At 26.8% G+C, this 18,221-nt stretch overlaps 1 protein-coding gene across 9 annotated transcripts in view; it reads right to left on the reverse strand.

Annotated features, from left to right (window-relative positions):
- Positions 1–18,221, reverse strand: part of LOC111677331 (C-terminal-binding protein) — a 38,435-nt gene that overhangs the window by 8,502 nt on the left and 11,712 nt on the right. For 6 of the 9 annotated variants that reach the window (XM_046949576.1, XM_046949569.1, XM_046949578.1 and 3 more), the window contains exons 2-6: positions 9,243–10,399; positions 8,866–9,171; positions 8,244–8,504; positions 8,023–8,163; positions 7,731–7,953 (exon numbers count right to left, since the gene is read on the reverse strand). In XM_046949576.1, the coding sequence (XP_046805532.1) occupies positions 7,731–7,953; positions 8,023–8,163; positions 8,244–8,504; positions 8,866–9,171; positions 9,243–9,437 (1,126 nt within the window). In that variant the 5' untranslated portion in view covers positions 9,438–10,399. Of the gene's footprint in view, positions 1–7,730; positions 7,954–8,022; positions 8,164–8,243; positions 8,505–8,865; positions 9,172–9,242; positions 10,400–17,507; positions 17,510–18,221 lie in introns of all 9 variants that reach the window. The other 3 variants (XM_046949577.1, XM_046949575.1, XM_046949572.1) reach the window with 2 other exon arrangements.

Genomic DNA, 18,221 nt, shown 5'->3' on the forward strand with positions numbered 1-18,221 from the left:
TTTATTGGTTTTTAATAACTTTTTGTTTATTTCTTTTTTAATTTTATTTATATCTGTTTTTTTTCTTTCATTTTCAATTTTTTGAGAAATTTTTAATTTTATTTAGCTTTCACAGTTATTAAAAATATTTATTTGTTTTATACATTACAAAATAACATGGTTTTTGTTTTGTTTTGCTTTGTGTTTTTTTATATATATTTTTAATTTACTTTTAAATATTCATATTAAACATCCTCATAATGTGGATTTTAAATTAAATATTAAGAGTTTGAATTTTTATTTTAAATGTTTGTTGTTTTTGCGTTTTAATTAAAATGTTTATTTTCTTTCTTTTTTGTATAATTATATTTCATACTTGTATGTATTATATTTGTAATAAAAATAAAACTTTTTATTAAAGAAAAATTAATATTGAATAATATTTAAAAAAAGAGTAATCTGTATGTATGTGTGCACTATTTTTTTATTAAAATATTTATGTTTTTTTAAGAGAGAGAGTTGGGTAAAGGTTTTGATTGTTTGTTTGTGTGTGTGTGGGTTTGTGTGCCTAATAAAAGTCTAAATAGAAATTAATAAAAACTGTTTAAAGGTTTATTGTTTTATGTAGAAAAAACCTAATCCTCAAGACAAACTAATGTTAAAATTAAAAAACTAAAAATGCATTGTGCAATTATTTTTATTAATATTTTTTTTTTTTGCTTATTATTTTCTCCTAAAAGTATTTATTTTGTATATTATTAATTTAATCTCTTCTTGCACTGTTTTATAGCTTTTCATTTTTTTTATACATAAAATGTATATATATTATTTTTATTTCTCTCATTTTTAGACATACATATATGTATATGTTATGTACCTATAAATATATTTACTTTAAAGTTTTTTCTTTTATTCAATTTATGTATTTTCTTTATTTTGTTTTATTTAATGTACACTTTATATACTAAAAGTCCTAATACTAACTTTATTTTTTACTTTTTCTTTATATCCTGTTTTATTTTTAGTATGTATATTTATAAGCCTGTATTATACTGTTTTGTTTTTTTCGAAGACCTTTTAAACAAATTTTGAAATTTATAAATGTTTTATTTTGGGACTTTGTTGTTGTTGTTGTTGTTTTATTGCTTTCAAGGCGAAAATAATCACGGATGATGATGAGACCATTTAAAAAAGTACAGAGCAAATTTTCTTTCTTGTTTTTCTAATATAAAATTCACATGTATTTAAAGTCTATTGCAATGTTTTTTTTTAATATATAATATTATTTATCAATAAAAACTATTGGTCAACGTTTTGTTAAGTATTTGTTTGTATTATTTCCTTTTCTTTTGCTTTTATAGAAAGTCAGTAATTTTTTTGTATCTTTTTAATACTTTATTAGTATTATTTTATTAATTATTTTTCTTAAATTATAATTTTATACATTTACATAAAATTATACCAAATAAACCTTTTTTGTATCTAATATTTTATTTCTTATGATTTTTGAGTTTCTTTTTTGATTTGATGTTGTAAAATCAATTTAAAATAAAAAGAAGGAAAGTCTAATTTAAAAATCTTAAAGTTAGTTAAACCATTAAAAATTAAAAAAAAAAAAATATTTCTTTAACTGCGACTAAACAAACTGGTGAAATATAATGTAAAAATATATATAAAAGAATTCCTAAAAGAAAATAAATTGATTTCCGACAAGACTCTTTCGGTATCTTGAAGGAATTATTAAATTTTTAAAAAGTTTTGCCCAAAGGACATAAGCACAAAAATATATCTATTAAGCTTCTAAGAAAAGCTAGTCTTATTATGCAACCAACTTAAGGGCGGGTTTCTAACTACTCAGTTTAACTAGGCTTAACTTGCCGCTGGATTAAACTCGGAACAAATTTAGCCGGACTTTAACCGATGATTGTGTTTTTCAGTTATAAATTTAAGATAACTAACAAAGTTATTAGTATTGCCAAGTTTTCGGTCAAAAACATAAACAATGAACAGCTGTTTATTGCATTTATTACATTTGTAAAATGAAAAATTTTATTTTATTGTTTTTGTTCTCACTTATAACTTGTGTTTAATTTGCCAGTTAAACTAAAATAATAAGTAACGTTATTAATTACTGAAAAACACAAAACAAAGATTTAACTAGATTTAACCAACCAATGTAATGAAACATCTAAGGGTGGGTTTCTTACCACTTAGTTAAACTAGGCTTAACTTGCAGTTAGATTAAACTCGGAACAAATTTAGGCATTTTTTTAAAGATGATTGTGTTTTTCAGTTATAAATTTAAGATAAGTTAACTTTGTTAGTGTTGCCAACTTTTAAGTCAAAAACCTAAACAATGAACAGATGTTTTTTGCAAATATCACATATGTAAAATGTAAAATTTTAGAAAAAATATAAATCATAATTAAAAACAATAATAATATTTATAAAAGAAATCAGAAAATTACCATATACTTAATATATTAAGTTTTTCTTCATCCGAATTCATTACTTTATTGTTTTTGTGATTGTATGTTCTCACTTATAATTTAGGTTTAATTGGCCAATTACACTCAGTTAAACTTAGATAATATTTAACTTTACTGATTACTGTAAAACACAAAACATATATTAAACCAGGTTTAACCAAGAATGAAGATTATCTTTATCTGAAAAACCCGCCCCAAGGGTTTCGATTGAAGATGTGTATGACAGCTAAGCTATACACCACCGAAAAACGGCTATATAGGCCGTTTCCAATTCCATACTCCGAAGATTCGTTAAATGCTCTTTCAGCCAATGACATAATAGAAACCGGAATTAACAAGGGAATCGATCCACGTCAAATGGATTTGGCTCCGGAATGACCCGGGAACGTAGTTCAAATTAAAATTGAAATAAGTGGGAATGAATTGCTAAATGCCCTTATCAATGCAGAAAGAAATGAAAGCCAGTTTGAAAGGAAAGAGAGCCGATAAACAATAATGTTCAAGATTCGGTCAATATTAAAAATCTGAATTAGGTAATTTCTTCTAAGTTTAAATAACCAATAAATAATAAACTTGATCATTTAATTCAGCATGGTTGTAATAATTAAAAGATTGGTATCAAACCAATGTACTTGCACCTTAAATAACTTTGTAGAAAGTATTCCTTCTCTCTGAGACCGATTTAAGTAAGAACTGGTTAAGAATAGGGAATCTTATAGTTTTTTAATAAAAATTAATGGCAAAAATTAGTTAAAACTTGAAACTGCAGACCGCAGTAGAACGGTTAAGTGACGGTCTGCTAAATGATATATTGAACCGGACATATTATAAGCAAAAGTAATTTATTTCGAAAGTTTGTTTTTTTATAAAGTTTGCATAACACATTTTACAACTTTTTCTTCATTCATTGGTTTAATGAAGAAAAAAAATGCAAAGAATAAAGTTTGGGACAAAACGAACAATTGTACAAAAAGCAATTGTATTACTAATTAAAATTTAAAAATTTTAAACTAAAATATGATTTTCATAAAATATAAGACAAAACACTATAACTCCGTTAAAAAATTCATTCAAATTTAATCTTGAACTATAAAATAACTATGAGAAACAAATTAAAATTAAATAATTTTTAAAAGAAACAATTTGCACAAACAAAATTTTTAAAAATGAACCATTAATTACACAAAGCAAGTAGAAACACATATATTAATTAAAAATTAACATCAAAATAATAGTAACTCACTAAATTAGTAACTAAAAACTATTACACATTTTTTTAAAAATACTTTTTCCATTTTCATAAAAATACAAATAGCTTTTAGTTGCTAAATAATTTTAAAGTTACAAATCAAAAAAGAAAATCTTAAATGTTATTAATTTTATAATTTATGTTGTTATTTTAACCATCAAAAGTGGTTACTTTCACCTTATTGTTTTGTTTTATTTTCATTTCTTCAGTTTCATGTTGTTGTAGCTATTATTATTATTATTATTGTTGTTGATTGTTTAGAAAAACATTATAAAAGTTAAAAAATAAATCAAGTTAAAAACACATTTCCATCATTTGATGAGAAAAGTAAAAAAGTAATATTACAATACTTGAGAATACAAAAAAATAATAATAATAATTATAAACATACATAATAAAATGTATTGTTGTTGGTTGTTTGTTGTTGCGAAATCAATGAAGCGAGAAAAAATATTATAAAAACAAAAATATTCAATCAATTTCTAAAAAAAAGAAATATCTAAAAAAATGCACAAAAACAAATAATTGTATGTATGTATGTACACATTTAAATCAATTTAACGTTTACACTTAAAAAAAAAACTTTTTATATTTGATGATTTTATAAATATCAAATTATGTATAATATTAAACAATATACATATGTTAATATAAGTTTAAAACGCATTGTATGTGTAATCTTGTTCTACGTATGTAAAAATATACTATTTAATAATGAAAACAAACAAACAAGGACATAATTAACCTAAATAGTAAACAAGTACGAATTAACACATACGAAATGTTGCATAAAAATAAACCCTAAACTTTAAGTTTTATTATTTTTTAAAGTTATAAGAATCTCTACAAATGTAGACAAAAAAATTTTCATGTTAAATTTAAAAATTCAGTAGGAAAAATGTTGCTTTATGTTCTGTTTTTTTTTCAAAAATCCTCTCAAATTTTTTATTTAGAATTAATACTTTTTTTTTTAATATGTAGATTTAAAAGTACCACTCTTCAACATCCTTTTATTTACTACAAACATTCTACATTGATTTTGTGAAAATGTATGATTTGTAAGAATATGTAATGAGTTGTTTGTTTTTCGTGCTAAATTTAAATGTTATTCATCATTTAAAAGTTCGTCCTTGTTAAAATAATAATAATTTTATAAAAGTTGGTCAAATAATTTGAAAGAAAAAATATCTCAAATATGAAGTTGAATTGAAATCTTTTAACAAATTCTTAAGAATTGTAGTTCGAATGTAATAAAAATGTTATCTCTGTTAAGCAAAATTAATACAATAAAAGAAATTTTCATTATTTTAAAAATACTGAATTATTTATAAACAATTTTTAATTTACCAGAGAATACACAGCAACAAAAGTTTAATTGAAATGCACAGAACGATAAACTAAAAGAAGAAAAACTAATTATGTTTTCTTTTCTGCCATAAATGGCACCCTTATTCTGTCTTTAGCCATTCTTTGTGTTATTTGTGAAAAATATGTACTTTTGCAAATTCTTTTCAAATAATATTGCCCTAAAAACCCGTAAATATGCAACATGTTTCAACCTCATTTTAATCAAAGGTTAAACAGCTGTTCTTGCTACTGTCGTGCAAAATTTAATAAAAAATATTTGTTTAAAAGTTCGTTTGTGTTAATGAAATTGTTTACGATTGTTGTTTATTATAAAATGTACATAAATATTTAACACATTCTGAGGATTTAAGTTTCTTTTAAAAAGTGTTACACAATATATTAGCTACATTTTGTGCCAGAAAAGATTTCACCACAAAGTTCAACTCATTAAAATTTTGTATATTTACGATATTACTAAATTTACTCCGGTAGGTTAGTGTTCTAGTCTGGTAGACCAGAGGTGGTGGGTTTGATTCCCACCTGAGGCACTGGTAAAGGAGCGCACAACAGGCCCGATGTATATACATGCTCCTTTTAAACTAACTAACTAAATTTACTCTGCTTATTTAGGAGAATTCACTGTAATTTGTAACTTACTAAACATATAAAATTACAAAGAAGTAAGAAAAAAGAAAATTGGATGAATGATCACAATTCGGTTTTTCATGTATAAAGAACGTAAATAATTTCTGAAACTAACTTGCTGAGTGTAATGTCAAAGAGAATTAGCTTTGCGAGAATTGGACATTACCATATGTTGCAGTCTTAATATTGCTTACTACTGGCTCAGTTAAGCACGACAATTTTATCTTATCTTTATAACAGGATTCCCAAACTCAGCAAGAACTTTTAACAACATCGAAAGTTACAACAAAATCATCAGCAGTATGAAAACAGTAAACACGTGCTATACAATTCCACAACTTACTTCAAGTTCTTGTAAGTACATCTACTTGAGATGACATTGACTTTAAATCTTCCAAGTTTAGCACAAAACATTAGGTTAGGTTGATAGGAGGATGTATAATACATCAAATCCGAAGAAATACACCTAGGCCACTATCAAGCCTGTTGTGCGCTCCAAAAACACAAAACATTGTTTCATTTAAAGTTTATAAAATTACTTTTTATATGAAGCATTCATCGAAAGAAGTTTCCCATTTATTCACATTCATCAGAATATTCAGGCCTGTCACAGAAGTGAAATGTTTGCTTCTTCAGAGAAAGTAAACGAAAAATACTTTCGAAATAAAACCATAATAAGTTATTAAGGTGGAATTTTAAAAATATAACAAACTATGTAATATTGTGCATTTTTGACACTGATACATTTGATCTCCTATTTGAAATGACAAGTTTAAACTAACTTTTCACTTCAAAATATGTAGTTCAGATAATCATATGTGCAAGTGTGCACACGTGCTTTATGAATGCTTTTACTATAAAGTTGTAATTCCTTTATGTTAAATTTACAGAAATTCTGCTCCATCTTGAATGAAACTGTTTTTTTGTTTTAGTAATTTAGTTCTGTACGAATTTGTAATGTTTTTTTTTTTTTAACTCACATCTATACGATGTTTACATTTACTTTGTTTATTGTATATATGTATAAACTTTTTAATTTCTTTTATTGTAAATATAATGCTTGTAAGCTTCTGAAAAGCAATATTTTGAAAACCAAAAGTTTAAGAAAAAACAACAGAGATTAACATTTTTAAATTTTTTAAAAGTTGTAATATGAACTTGTAAATATAAAGACTTTCGCTAAACATTTTGATTATACAATTTTGTATATAATAAGGAATCACATATTAGATCCGTAAAAAGTCTAAAAAAATATAAACTTTAATAAGTTTATATAGAAATATCTCTAGTCGAATTGAAGAAGGTTTGGTAGTTTGGTTTAAAACGTATATTGCAGGAATAAGTTTGTTTTTAATAGAAGTATTATTTATGCATATTATAAGGTTAATAATGAATTAATATTATTATAACCTTTTTAATTGTGTTAACGACAAAATTCAGTTTTGAATTTTTTGGTTTTTATGCTAAAAGTATATTTATCATAATATATATATACTATATCTATCGTCCAATATTGTAATATATATGTATATATATTTATTTCTTTTATAATTATAGTAAATATTATTATAGTAAAAATTTGTGTTTTATTTTTGTTTCATTGTTTTTTTGTTTTTTGTTTTAGCATAACACATCATAAGTTATGGCTAATTTATTGTTTGTTTTTTTTTTCTATATTTTTAATTTTTTCTTTGATCAATTTAGAGGACAGGGTTTGGTTTGGTTTAAGTGAGAATGGAGTTGTAGTAGTTGTAATAGTATTCATCATTAAGTATAGAGTGTTTGTTTTATGGTGTGAAGGGGATGTAATTCATTTTCATATGATAAAATTCAAAAATGTTTTTAAATGATTTATTTTTTTTTTTGTTTCTTTTCTTCAAAATTTGTAAATTTACTTTCTTGTTTGTTTTGTTGTTATAGTAGTAGTTGTAATCGTAATTGTAAACGTAATAATTGTATTTGTAATTTTTTTGTTTTTCGTTTTCACTTTTCTTGATTTGATAATATGGGTGGTATTTTACCTTCTGAATAAACCGACGCAGCGGCTGCGGCCGCCACAGCTGATGCTGGTGTTCGCATGAAATATTCCTTATTAACACAATTCCTTAAAACATCGGGTATGTTGCCGACAATGGCTCGTCGTATTTCTGTAGCAGCCATTTCACGCAGTTCTGTAGCAGATGCATCACTAAAGAAGGCGGCATGTGGTGTACATATTAGGTTGGGAGCGTCTTTGAGGGCGCCCTGCAACATAAGAAAACAGAGAAAAGCCATACGTTAATAAAAACAATGATGTTTATTTCACAATCTTACTTGGAATACATTAAATGGCTCGTTTTCGTGTACATCCAGTGCTGCAGCTCTTATTCTACCTTGTTTTAAGGCAAGCGCCAATGTCTCATCATCTACTAAACCTCCTCGTGCCGTATTTACTAAAAATGCACCCGGCCTCATCTGATAAAAGCAAAAAAAAGTATTATTAGTTTTCATTCATATGTGTGTTTATGTTTTTGCAAATTTAGAAATGTTCTTACCTGTTTAATTGTGAATTCATTAATTAGATGATGATTGTGTTCATTCAGTGTACAATGCAGTGAGACACAATCTGATTGGAATAGTAAATCTTGCAGAGTATAGACACGAGTTAGACCCAGGGACTTATCGATGCCATCTGGCAGATAAGGATCATAAAATATAACATTAAAGCCGAATGCTTTTGCTCTTAAAGCAACAGCACTACCAATGCGTCCCAAACCAACTAAACCTAATGTATCGCCACGAATTCTAGCACAACCCTGGAAAAAAGAACAAGAATAAAATATTAAGAGTTTATTTATGTTTCGGTTTTTTTTTAAGGGTAAAATGTGTTAATTTTAAGTTTAAATCTATAAACTAGTCTAAAGAATATTGACTAGTCTGTGGATTAAACTATTGTTTACTATTCTGAGGACAAAACTATTGACTAGACTAGTATAGTCTACTATTTTTCTATAGACTATCCAATTAACAAGTCAATGATTTGACTCTTCTACGGCCAGCCTCGTGAATAGTCTATGCACTAGCTTATTTACTGTTGTATGGACTAGCCTATTGACTAGCGTATAAAAGCCCTCATAACAATTTTTATTATTTGTCTTAGTAGCCAAAACAACTTACATGTGCTGCTTCTCGAACTTGTTCAGGTCCAGTGAATTTTTTGCCTTCACGCACCATATTCGCCAGCCAATAGGTTCTTCGGTATAAATTCAATATCAAACACATTGTTGTGTCGGCCACTTCTTCCACACCATAACCGGGTACATTACATACAGCAATGCCAAGTTCACCAGCTGCCTTAACATCTATATTATCCGTACCGCTGCCAATTCGGACAATAATACGTAATGCTTTAAATTTTTCCAAATCTTCTTTTGTTAAAATAATTGTATGCCACATTAATGCACCGACTGCTTCATTTAAAACCTAAAAAACAGATGTAAAATGGATATAAATATGTTTATATTGTATTAAAATAATACTATTATTTTACATACCTTTTCATGGATTTCCGATGTACTTTGGGCATCACAAAATGCCACCGTTGCAACATCTTTTAATATGGGCATTTCAATTGAACAATCACGTCCATCTAATAGTGCTACCAATGGTCTGGCCTGCATGGGGCCATTGGCAAATGGTCCTTTAACATCCAATCGTGAACGTTTCGGTAACATCATATTTTTATCCATGATGCTCAATTTTGTTTTTTATTTACTACTTGTCCCTTTTTCTCTCTATAGCTATGCAATTTTTTCCTATCCTCTCTCCTTGATTTATGAATTGATTAGTTGAGTTTTTTATTTTTAATTTATTTTCAACAACTTGCTGCGAACGTTTTGCGGCTTTATCTTTTAACGTAGTTGTTTTTTTTTTCTTGTGGTTTGTGTGGATGTGTTTTAAAAATTTCGCGCTCTTATCACTTTGCTGTCCAGTTGTAAAAATCTATTTCTACTTGTTTTTTTCTTTTTATCTGTTCTGTTTCGGTTGTTTTTGTTTTAGTGTGCTTTTGAACACTTTAAACTTAAGTTAATTTAACGAATATGATTAAAAAAAAAATAAAATATAAAAGAAATGAAAATATTTTACGACAATCTTAAAACAAACAAATGTGATGATTTTGCAATTTTGTTGTTGTTGTTGTTGAATTGAGTTGGCTTTAATTGTTGTTTTGAATTTGAAATTCAAGTTCAATTCAAATTAAATAAAATGAAATTTTTGTATTTCGCAATTTCAGTTTTCTTCGTCGTACTATCAAAGTGTATGTGGTTGGTTGTATGTGTGTTGTTAATTTTTTGTTGCTGTTTGTTTATATATTATTATACATGTATGTATTTTATTTTTTTATTTATAATTTGTTGTTGCTTTGCGAATTATTTTGCTGAATTTCTTTTTTGTTTTGTTTGTTTGTTTTTTTTTTGCCTACAATTGCTGTTCTACTGACTGCACTTTTATTATATCTCTCCTTTTCTATAATAATTATTGCTCGCTCTAATTAAGTATGTGGATGTTTTTGTAAACAATTTTGTTCATATTGTTGTTTTTGGCGCTTCTTCAACAACTCCCTCTTGTTGTATGCTGCTCTTCCATCATTAAAACACAACATATCAGCAGATCATCATCATTACGAAACGGCTACGACGATTTTCTATATCTGTAATAAAGAAAGATTTAAAATATTAAATAAATTCTTTACAATTATAATGCCTTCTAAATATAACAAAGTTTTTTTTTAACAAGTTTTTGTGTGGTAAAAATACTTTTACATTATAAAATAAAGCATGTATGTGTAAAATATTTGTGCATTTTTTTGTTTATTTGTTAAATAATTTTATAAAAATTTACGTAGAATATAAAAAATATGTCCTCCCCCTAAAAAATAAATTCAATATCGTTGTGATATTATGATATGTTGTGAAATGTGGAATATTGTATTAAAGCCGAGAGAAGTGAGAAGTATGTAAAGTGAGTTTAAAACATATGTATATGACGCCAGAACCATTTTCAATATTATCTCAGTATGTATTTTCTTTGTGCATATTTAAGAAACTATAGCTTAGGCTGGGTTAAGAAGGTTGTTTCAACGAAAATTTAATATTCGATCCGGAACGACTTGATTCTTACCAGGCCTAAGAATGTCAACTCAACGACAACTGTTTTCCTGTAAATAACTATTGACCACTGTCGAACTGTTACTCGAAACCACCAAGATCCATTGTAATTACCTTTATTATTAAGTAAATAGTATTTATATTAAGTAAATAATAAGAATATAAAAATTAAAAGGAATGGAACTAGAGGATTCCCCATTCTCCTGGTGCTTTAAATTAAGTAGATTTATTTCGTTAGGTTATTAAAATTCTTATTATTGCCTCCAAACTAAAAACAGCTAATTTTCCTTATAAAACCTAATAGCTAGGGTTTCTCCCTGAAATATTCCTTATTCGTGGAAGCTTTTTTCAAGTAACAACGGGTGATCAAAATCCTTACTATAGTCTCCAATAGAAAAAATGCAAATTCCACTAATAAAACTTAATTACCAGGATTGCTTCCCAAACAATTCCTTTATTATATGCAGAAGACCATATTGGCATTGGCCCACTTAATGACAAACGTCCTAATAGAACATTGCTCGCAAAGGATAAAACGTTTTTGCCATCTGTGCAGCTTTTTTTCAAAGATAAAAACTGCTACTTTGGAAGTCTATAATGGCACGAATTGGCAGATTTATACAAAGATCTATATAGGCTCAACTGACTCATCAAAAACTTTTTAAAAATAATCATCTAACTCTCTCAAGCTATTTAGAGTAACATTTTAAATTTAATAAAAAATCAATTTTCGAAGGTGATTTCGTATTGTAACAATACATCAGAAACACAATTTGATAAGAACATTGTTTTATTTTGTTTAAATAAATGTACATTAAACATGTCCTTAACAAAATGATTTAATCATAAATGAGTTTAATAAATTTTTCCTTTTAAAATTAAAAATATATTAACACAAAAGGAGCAGGTCTAATAATAAAGTATTTTTAACTCATAATTGTACTTTAGTTTTGCTTGAAAGATGTTTAAATTGTTTAATCAGCAAATGTTTAAATCGGCAATAAAATCAAATACGTTGCAATAATAACAATATAAACTTAACAAAAAAATATAATAATATACAATAATACAAAATGCAGCTACAGCAAATAATAATGATTAGTAAGGGAAAAATAAAGCTGGCTAGCCAACTGGCGCTGAAATAATGTGCGAAATGGTGATGGAAAAAAATACATAATAAAAATAAAACAAACAAATAAAAGTAGAAAGAATAACAAATACGTGTATTTCTAAAAAAATAATATAATAACCGACAATACAATTGACAACAATATATAATAACGTATTAAAATAACAAAAAAAATATAATTTTGTAGAATATTAATATTGCGGGACTTGTGGGGAGAAATGAAATAAAAGTTGGTAAAAACATGGTAATTTAATATGTACTAGATTTAAAATAAAATAGCGAAAAGTAAAATGCTTACAAACAGTGTGATTTTTTACGATAACTAGTATGAAACCAAAAACCGAAACGAACAAAAAACACAACAACAACAATATCAAAAACAGCTGCTTATGAATTTTTTTATTCCATATTAGACAATAATAAAAGTTCTAGTGAAATTTAGAAATATAATGATAAAATGTATGTATGGTTGGTTATAACTATAAATTATATATTTAACACTTATTTTTACTAACAATATTTTGAACCTAAGTTCAAGCTTATGATTGAAAATTTAGGAAATTTTGAAGTTTGTCTTTCGAAATTTCTTTTAAATTTTAATCATTTTAACATTTTAGTTTTTCTAAATTAAAAAAAAAAACACATTTTGTTCTATAAACCTTTGATAAATGTTTTGTAAATATTTTAAATAAAACTAATATGAATTGTGTAGTTTGTGTCCATAAAATTAAACTCGAAACTAGTTTAGGCGAAATTTAACCGTTAGATCTAAATTCAATAATAACTTTGTTAGTATTGCCAACTTTTCAGTCAAAAACATAAACAATGAACAGCTGTTTTGGCAAATATTACTTTTGTAAAATAAAAAATATTATAAACAACACTTTAATATAATTAAAAACCTTTTTTTGCCCTCATTACGTTAAAATTGTTTATTTCAAATAGAATTTAAATGGTATTTTTAAGAAAATACAATAAATTTTCTATCAAAAGCTAATGTGATCATTGCCCCCAAGTTAATTGATAGGAAGAATTGATATAATGGAAAATAAATAAGCTATAAAACTGCATATAAGCTTATTGCCAGGGCAACCAAAAATAGGCTCTAAACAAATGTTTTATGCGCTTTAAATATGATTTTAAAATCTACAAATATACAAAATATGCACTTAAAATTAATCATATTCCAAATATTCCCCGCTTTTTACTATATATGCGACTTTTTTAATAAAATCTGTTATGTAATCTGAAAGTCCAATCTGTCGGGCTAAAATCAAAGATTTAAACTCCATTATATTTCCATACTTAATGGAGATCTCTTAATTAAAAATTACAATAACTCAAATTTACCATTATTCTATGACAAACTTATTTGTTAACCTTTATTTAAAAGTTGACAGATTGAACTTTTGGACTTCTTATCGGATTTCATAAACAAAGGTATTTCGTTCAAATATGGCCAAAAAAAAGGGTTTATAAATTTTTAGGACACAATGACCTGAAGAGATTAGGCGATATCCAATAATTTGTTTATTGGATTTTGACTTCTTTCAAATTTGAGTCCTGTGTAATTTTCTAAGAAAGAATTAAAAAGTAAATTGTTCTGTTTGATCTATTTTCATTATAATCAAAATTATATGAAGAAATTGGGTGTAAAAAAGGAAAAAGCAATAAAAATACGCAGTAATAAGTAATAAAATATGCGGAAATATGCTGTAAAATGAAAAAAAAAATATTCAAACATATGTTGTAAAGAACAAAATATGCCAAATTCTCTGAAATGCCTAAATAGCTAACTCACGTGAACAAGCGACGCGCAGCAAAAAGTATTACATTACATAGTTTTGGTTGCCCTGCTTATAAATTAAATTTAAAATAATTAGATAAAATATTGTCACAAAAAAAGTTAAAAATATTATAATTTAAATTGCTTTAAATTTTAATCTCTTTGTGTTCATTGGTGGGGAGAGAGAGTATGCGAAAAATCATTTATACGAGTTTGACGTATTTTCTGAGAATTATCACATGTATGTAGGTATGTAAGTATATTTTTGAAAAAAAAAAAATACACAAAAACTCTTATCAATAACACAATTTTACGCTTAAATGTTGGTCATAATATTATCTGCTTTATTTAAACCATGAAACACACATGAATACATAAGATATACATATAAGTATGCCACTAGAGTGTGTTAAAAAGAAGTTAAATTATTTTAAAGATAATATAATTAAAAAAATAATAATCAATACTAAATACAAAAGTACATTTTGTTTGTTAATAAATATTTAGCATTTTATAGTGCTTGTTTTATATCAATAAATTTGATTTTACGATTTCATGTTGTCATCTGAAATTCAAAAGGGCCTAACAACATTTTTGAAAAAATTACAGGAGAGACAAAAAACTTAATAAAATGAAAACTATTGTTGATATAAAAACGTTATTTTTTTACAAGATTTATATCCGAACACGAACATTAGTAAACACTTTTGAATATGACTTTATCACTTGCGGAAATGACTAATTTGTTGTTAGGCCCTTTTAAATTTCATGTCAATAAAATCGGTGTTTTCGACAATAAAGTTCTAAACAACATATATTTTAATGTTGTAGACAAATTTCAATCCAAAAATCGATTTAATTTTTTTTGGTTGTTAAGCCTTTTTGCATGTCAGGTGACGATATACAATTATTAATAATATCAAGTAATCTTTTTATTTTATATACACAACACATTTGCAAATCATTCTCATTTGATATATGTATTATAAAAAGAAAGGTATGAAGTCATATTTTAAGACGGAAATTATTTCTTTTATTATTTTATCATAAAAAGAAGATTTGTCATAAAAGATATATATATGTATAGATTATTTAGTATTGTTTGAGACCACATTCATTCATATTTCTAAGAAATCTATTCTTTAAAACTGTATTATAAAAACGTTTTAATATTGACCCCATAATAACATAATAACATCAATAGCACTCATAAAGAATCCTTAAAATAGCATTTGGATAAATATTCGTATAGTTTCGTATCAGCTTTGGGAATAATGTTTATTTAAACTAGTTTGGGAAAATTTATATACACTCGGAAACTATAATAATAATTGACTTTTGTTGCTAATAAAGTTGTCAGAATCAGATCAAAAAACTAATGTGTCAGAGTATCTAACCGAGAAAAGGGTTATTTCTTAATAAGAGACTGATATTTAATAGAGTGTTAGTTGACCACCTGAGTTCCATTCCTCTGTCAGCTTTTATAGGGTCCTTAGGGGAATGTGAATATCTTTTTGCGCAAGGTTTAAGTCAAAGGACGACCGCATTTATCAGATATTTCATTTCCCCGGATGTCCTCATGTCCTGGAACCCATATCAACTCAATTTTATGTTATGTCAGCTGAGCCAATGATTGAATACAATTGATACATTTCGACTTAATAACATTGGAGTAAGATCTTTGATTGATGCAAGGCTGTCCAAGTATATATGTATGTATAGTAAAATGCAGGTGTCAGGTAGGCGAAAAGACAGTAGAAGATTAAGTTTTTCGTAGAAGATTCCTAATCCCGTGCCTCTTTCTGTTTTTTAGCCATCAGGCCCAATCATTCCTTGTCAGTATCAGTGTTGATAGAAAGTAGGCTGTGGCCTACCCCATGATTGGCCTGCCTATCTTTTGTAGGATGGTGGCATCACCAATCCATTCAACGGTTTAAGTCGTAGACCAGATTTAGCAGAAATGCATTTGATGTATATATCAAGAGGAGGTATGTTTAGTATTGTCTCTAGACAAGTTAATACAAACAAGAAAAGTGAAAAAGGAAACTTAATTGGCGAATATATCGAAAACCCAAGAGATGAAGAAATTATATCTCTTTAAAAAATAATTTTAATTCTTTTGACATTTTTTATAACATTAAATATTCTTTTTTGAGATAAAAATGAATTGTATGTTAATGAAATAAAAACTTTTTCCTAAACTGAATTAATAAGTATATACAACACACCCTTCTCGTGATAGCAAAATATAAGGAGTGAGATCGAAAAATTCTTAACACACGTTTTTCATTACATTTTTCAACCAAAGTATTATTTGATTTTTTTTGATCAAGTTACCTTTGAAAAACATGTCAGTTATTATGTGTAATGTCAATTATATTAATTTTTTTTTTAATCTGATTAAAATGAGTGACCAGAAAAAAGTGCGTACTGAAATTATTAAATATTTTCAACTAAACCCAACTTGGTCTTACAAAAAGTTGGCCAAGCATACAAAGGGGTGCCGTCAAACTGTTTCCAATGTTATTAAACAGTACCGGGAGAACTTGTCAGTTGATAGCAAACCTGGTTCAGGTAGAAGGAATGGTCCACATGATGTTTCTAAAGCCAAAAAAATAGAACGCATTTTCAAAAGAGCTCCCAACACATCCGATAGGAAAGCAGCTCGGTTAGCTCAGTGCTCGGACTATTTGGTACGAAAAGTTAAAGCTAATGCAGGTTTAAAAACATACAAGGCTCAAAAAGTTCCTGACAGGAACGCTGCTAAAAATTTAGAGGTCAATAACAGAGTCAAGTTTTATAAAAAAAATATTCTTGCTGCATAATGGATGACGAAACGTATGTTCTGGCAGATTTTTCGCAACTTCCAGGTCAAAAGTTTTATGTTGCTGATGCTCGAGGGAATGTTGAAGAAAAGTTTAGGACCCAAAAGCAGACAAAATTTCCCAGAAAGTTCTTGGTATGGCAAGCAATATGCAGTTGCGGCAAAAGAAGCCAATCATTTGTTACAACGGGCTCTATAAATACCGAAATTTACATCAAGGAATGTTTACAAAAAAGGCTGCTTCCATTCATAAGACTTCATAATGTGTCCACTTATTTTTGGCCTGACTTGGCATCCTGTCACTATGGTAAACAAGCCCTTGAGTGGTACAAGAACAATAATGTGGTATTTGTACCAAGAGAGGCAAATCCTCCAAACTGCGCGGAGCTAAGGCCAGTGGGGAGATATTGGGCTCTTGTTAAAAGAGAATTGAAGAGTACAAAAAAGGTGTCCAAAAGTGTGGTAGATTTTAAACGGAGATGGACTACATGTTCGAGCAAAGTGACAGAAAGCACTATAAAAACGTTAATGGAAGGGTTTCCGAAAAGGGTTCAAAATTTCATCACTAGTGATTAAAACTATAAAAATATTTTTTTTTGTAAATTGTAATAATAATTTGAATCAAATAAAAAAAAATAAAGCTGTAAGTTTAGTGGTTTCTTTTTTATAAACATATACATATGTATGTTAAGAATTTTTCGATCTCACTCCTTATTAAACAAAAAATTACAAATTATCAAAAGATTTGCGTAGCCGAACATAAATTTATTACTGTAACAAAGTCTGTACTTAAGTACCCAAAAGTACCCCACCAATTAAAATATATAATTTTACCTGAAAAATTTTTATGAATTTTATTTGTTTGTACAAACTTGCATAAATATTAATTGATAAAAATCTTTCCAGTTATACCACTTTTTTAAATCTCAATCAAGTTTTTTTTATTTCAATTAATAGCATAAACATTTTTAAAAATAACTACATACCCTACATAATGCCGACAAATGTGGTGGTTTTAAAAACGTTCGAAAATTAGGTAAAATATAAAAAACATGGTATCCTTCGAACTTTAATTTTTAAAGCATTTCAATTACTTATTTTTGCAAATAACGAAACTTAAATCAACGCTGACTCTATTAAAAAAATTGGGAAAATATTGTCTAACGGCTAGACTACATGTGCAAATTCTATTTCTCACTTAAGAAATATATTATTAAATAGGGTAGACAAGAATCTATACAACCAGTTATAGCATTAAAAATAAAAAATTAGTTTTTTTTTTATTAAAATAAAAAAAAAAGAAATTTTCTGTGGGTATAATTTTACGAATGAGTTTTATAGATAGGTAGGCAATGTACTCACTCAACAACATCTGTACAGTATGTATGTCTTTATTTCTGTGTGTATGTTTTATTCAGAGTTTAAGGTACAATTTAATTCCAAACACACGACTTAAGCAAACAAATTAACGAAACAAAACAATGTGTACATTTTATACACCATCAAGCAGCCGCCACCAACCAACATACATTAATATACAAAACCAGTTTTTAAACACGAGCAGAATTAAAAATAAAATTTCCTTTAAAACGGTTTATTTTAACCAAAAAATAAAAATTGTATAAA

The sequence above is a fragment of the Lucilia cuprina genome, chromosome 4, assembly GCF_022045245.1.
Source record: "Lucilia cuprina isolate Lc7/37 chromosome 4, ASM2204524v1, whole genome shotgun sequence".
NCBI lineage: Eukaryota > Metazoa > Arthropoda > Insecta > Diptera > Calliphoridae > Lucilia > Lucilia cuprina.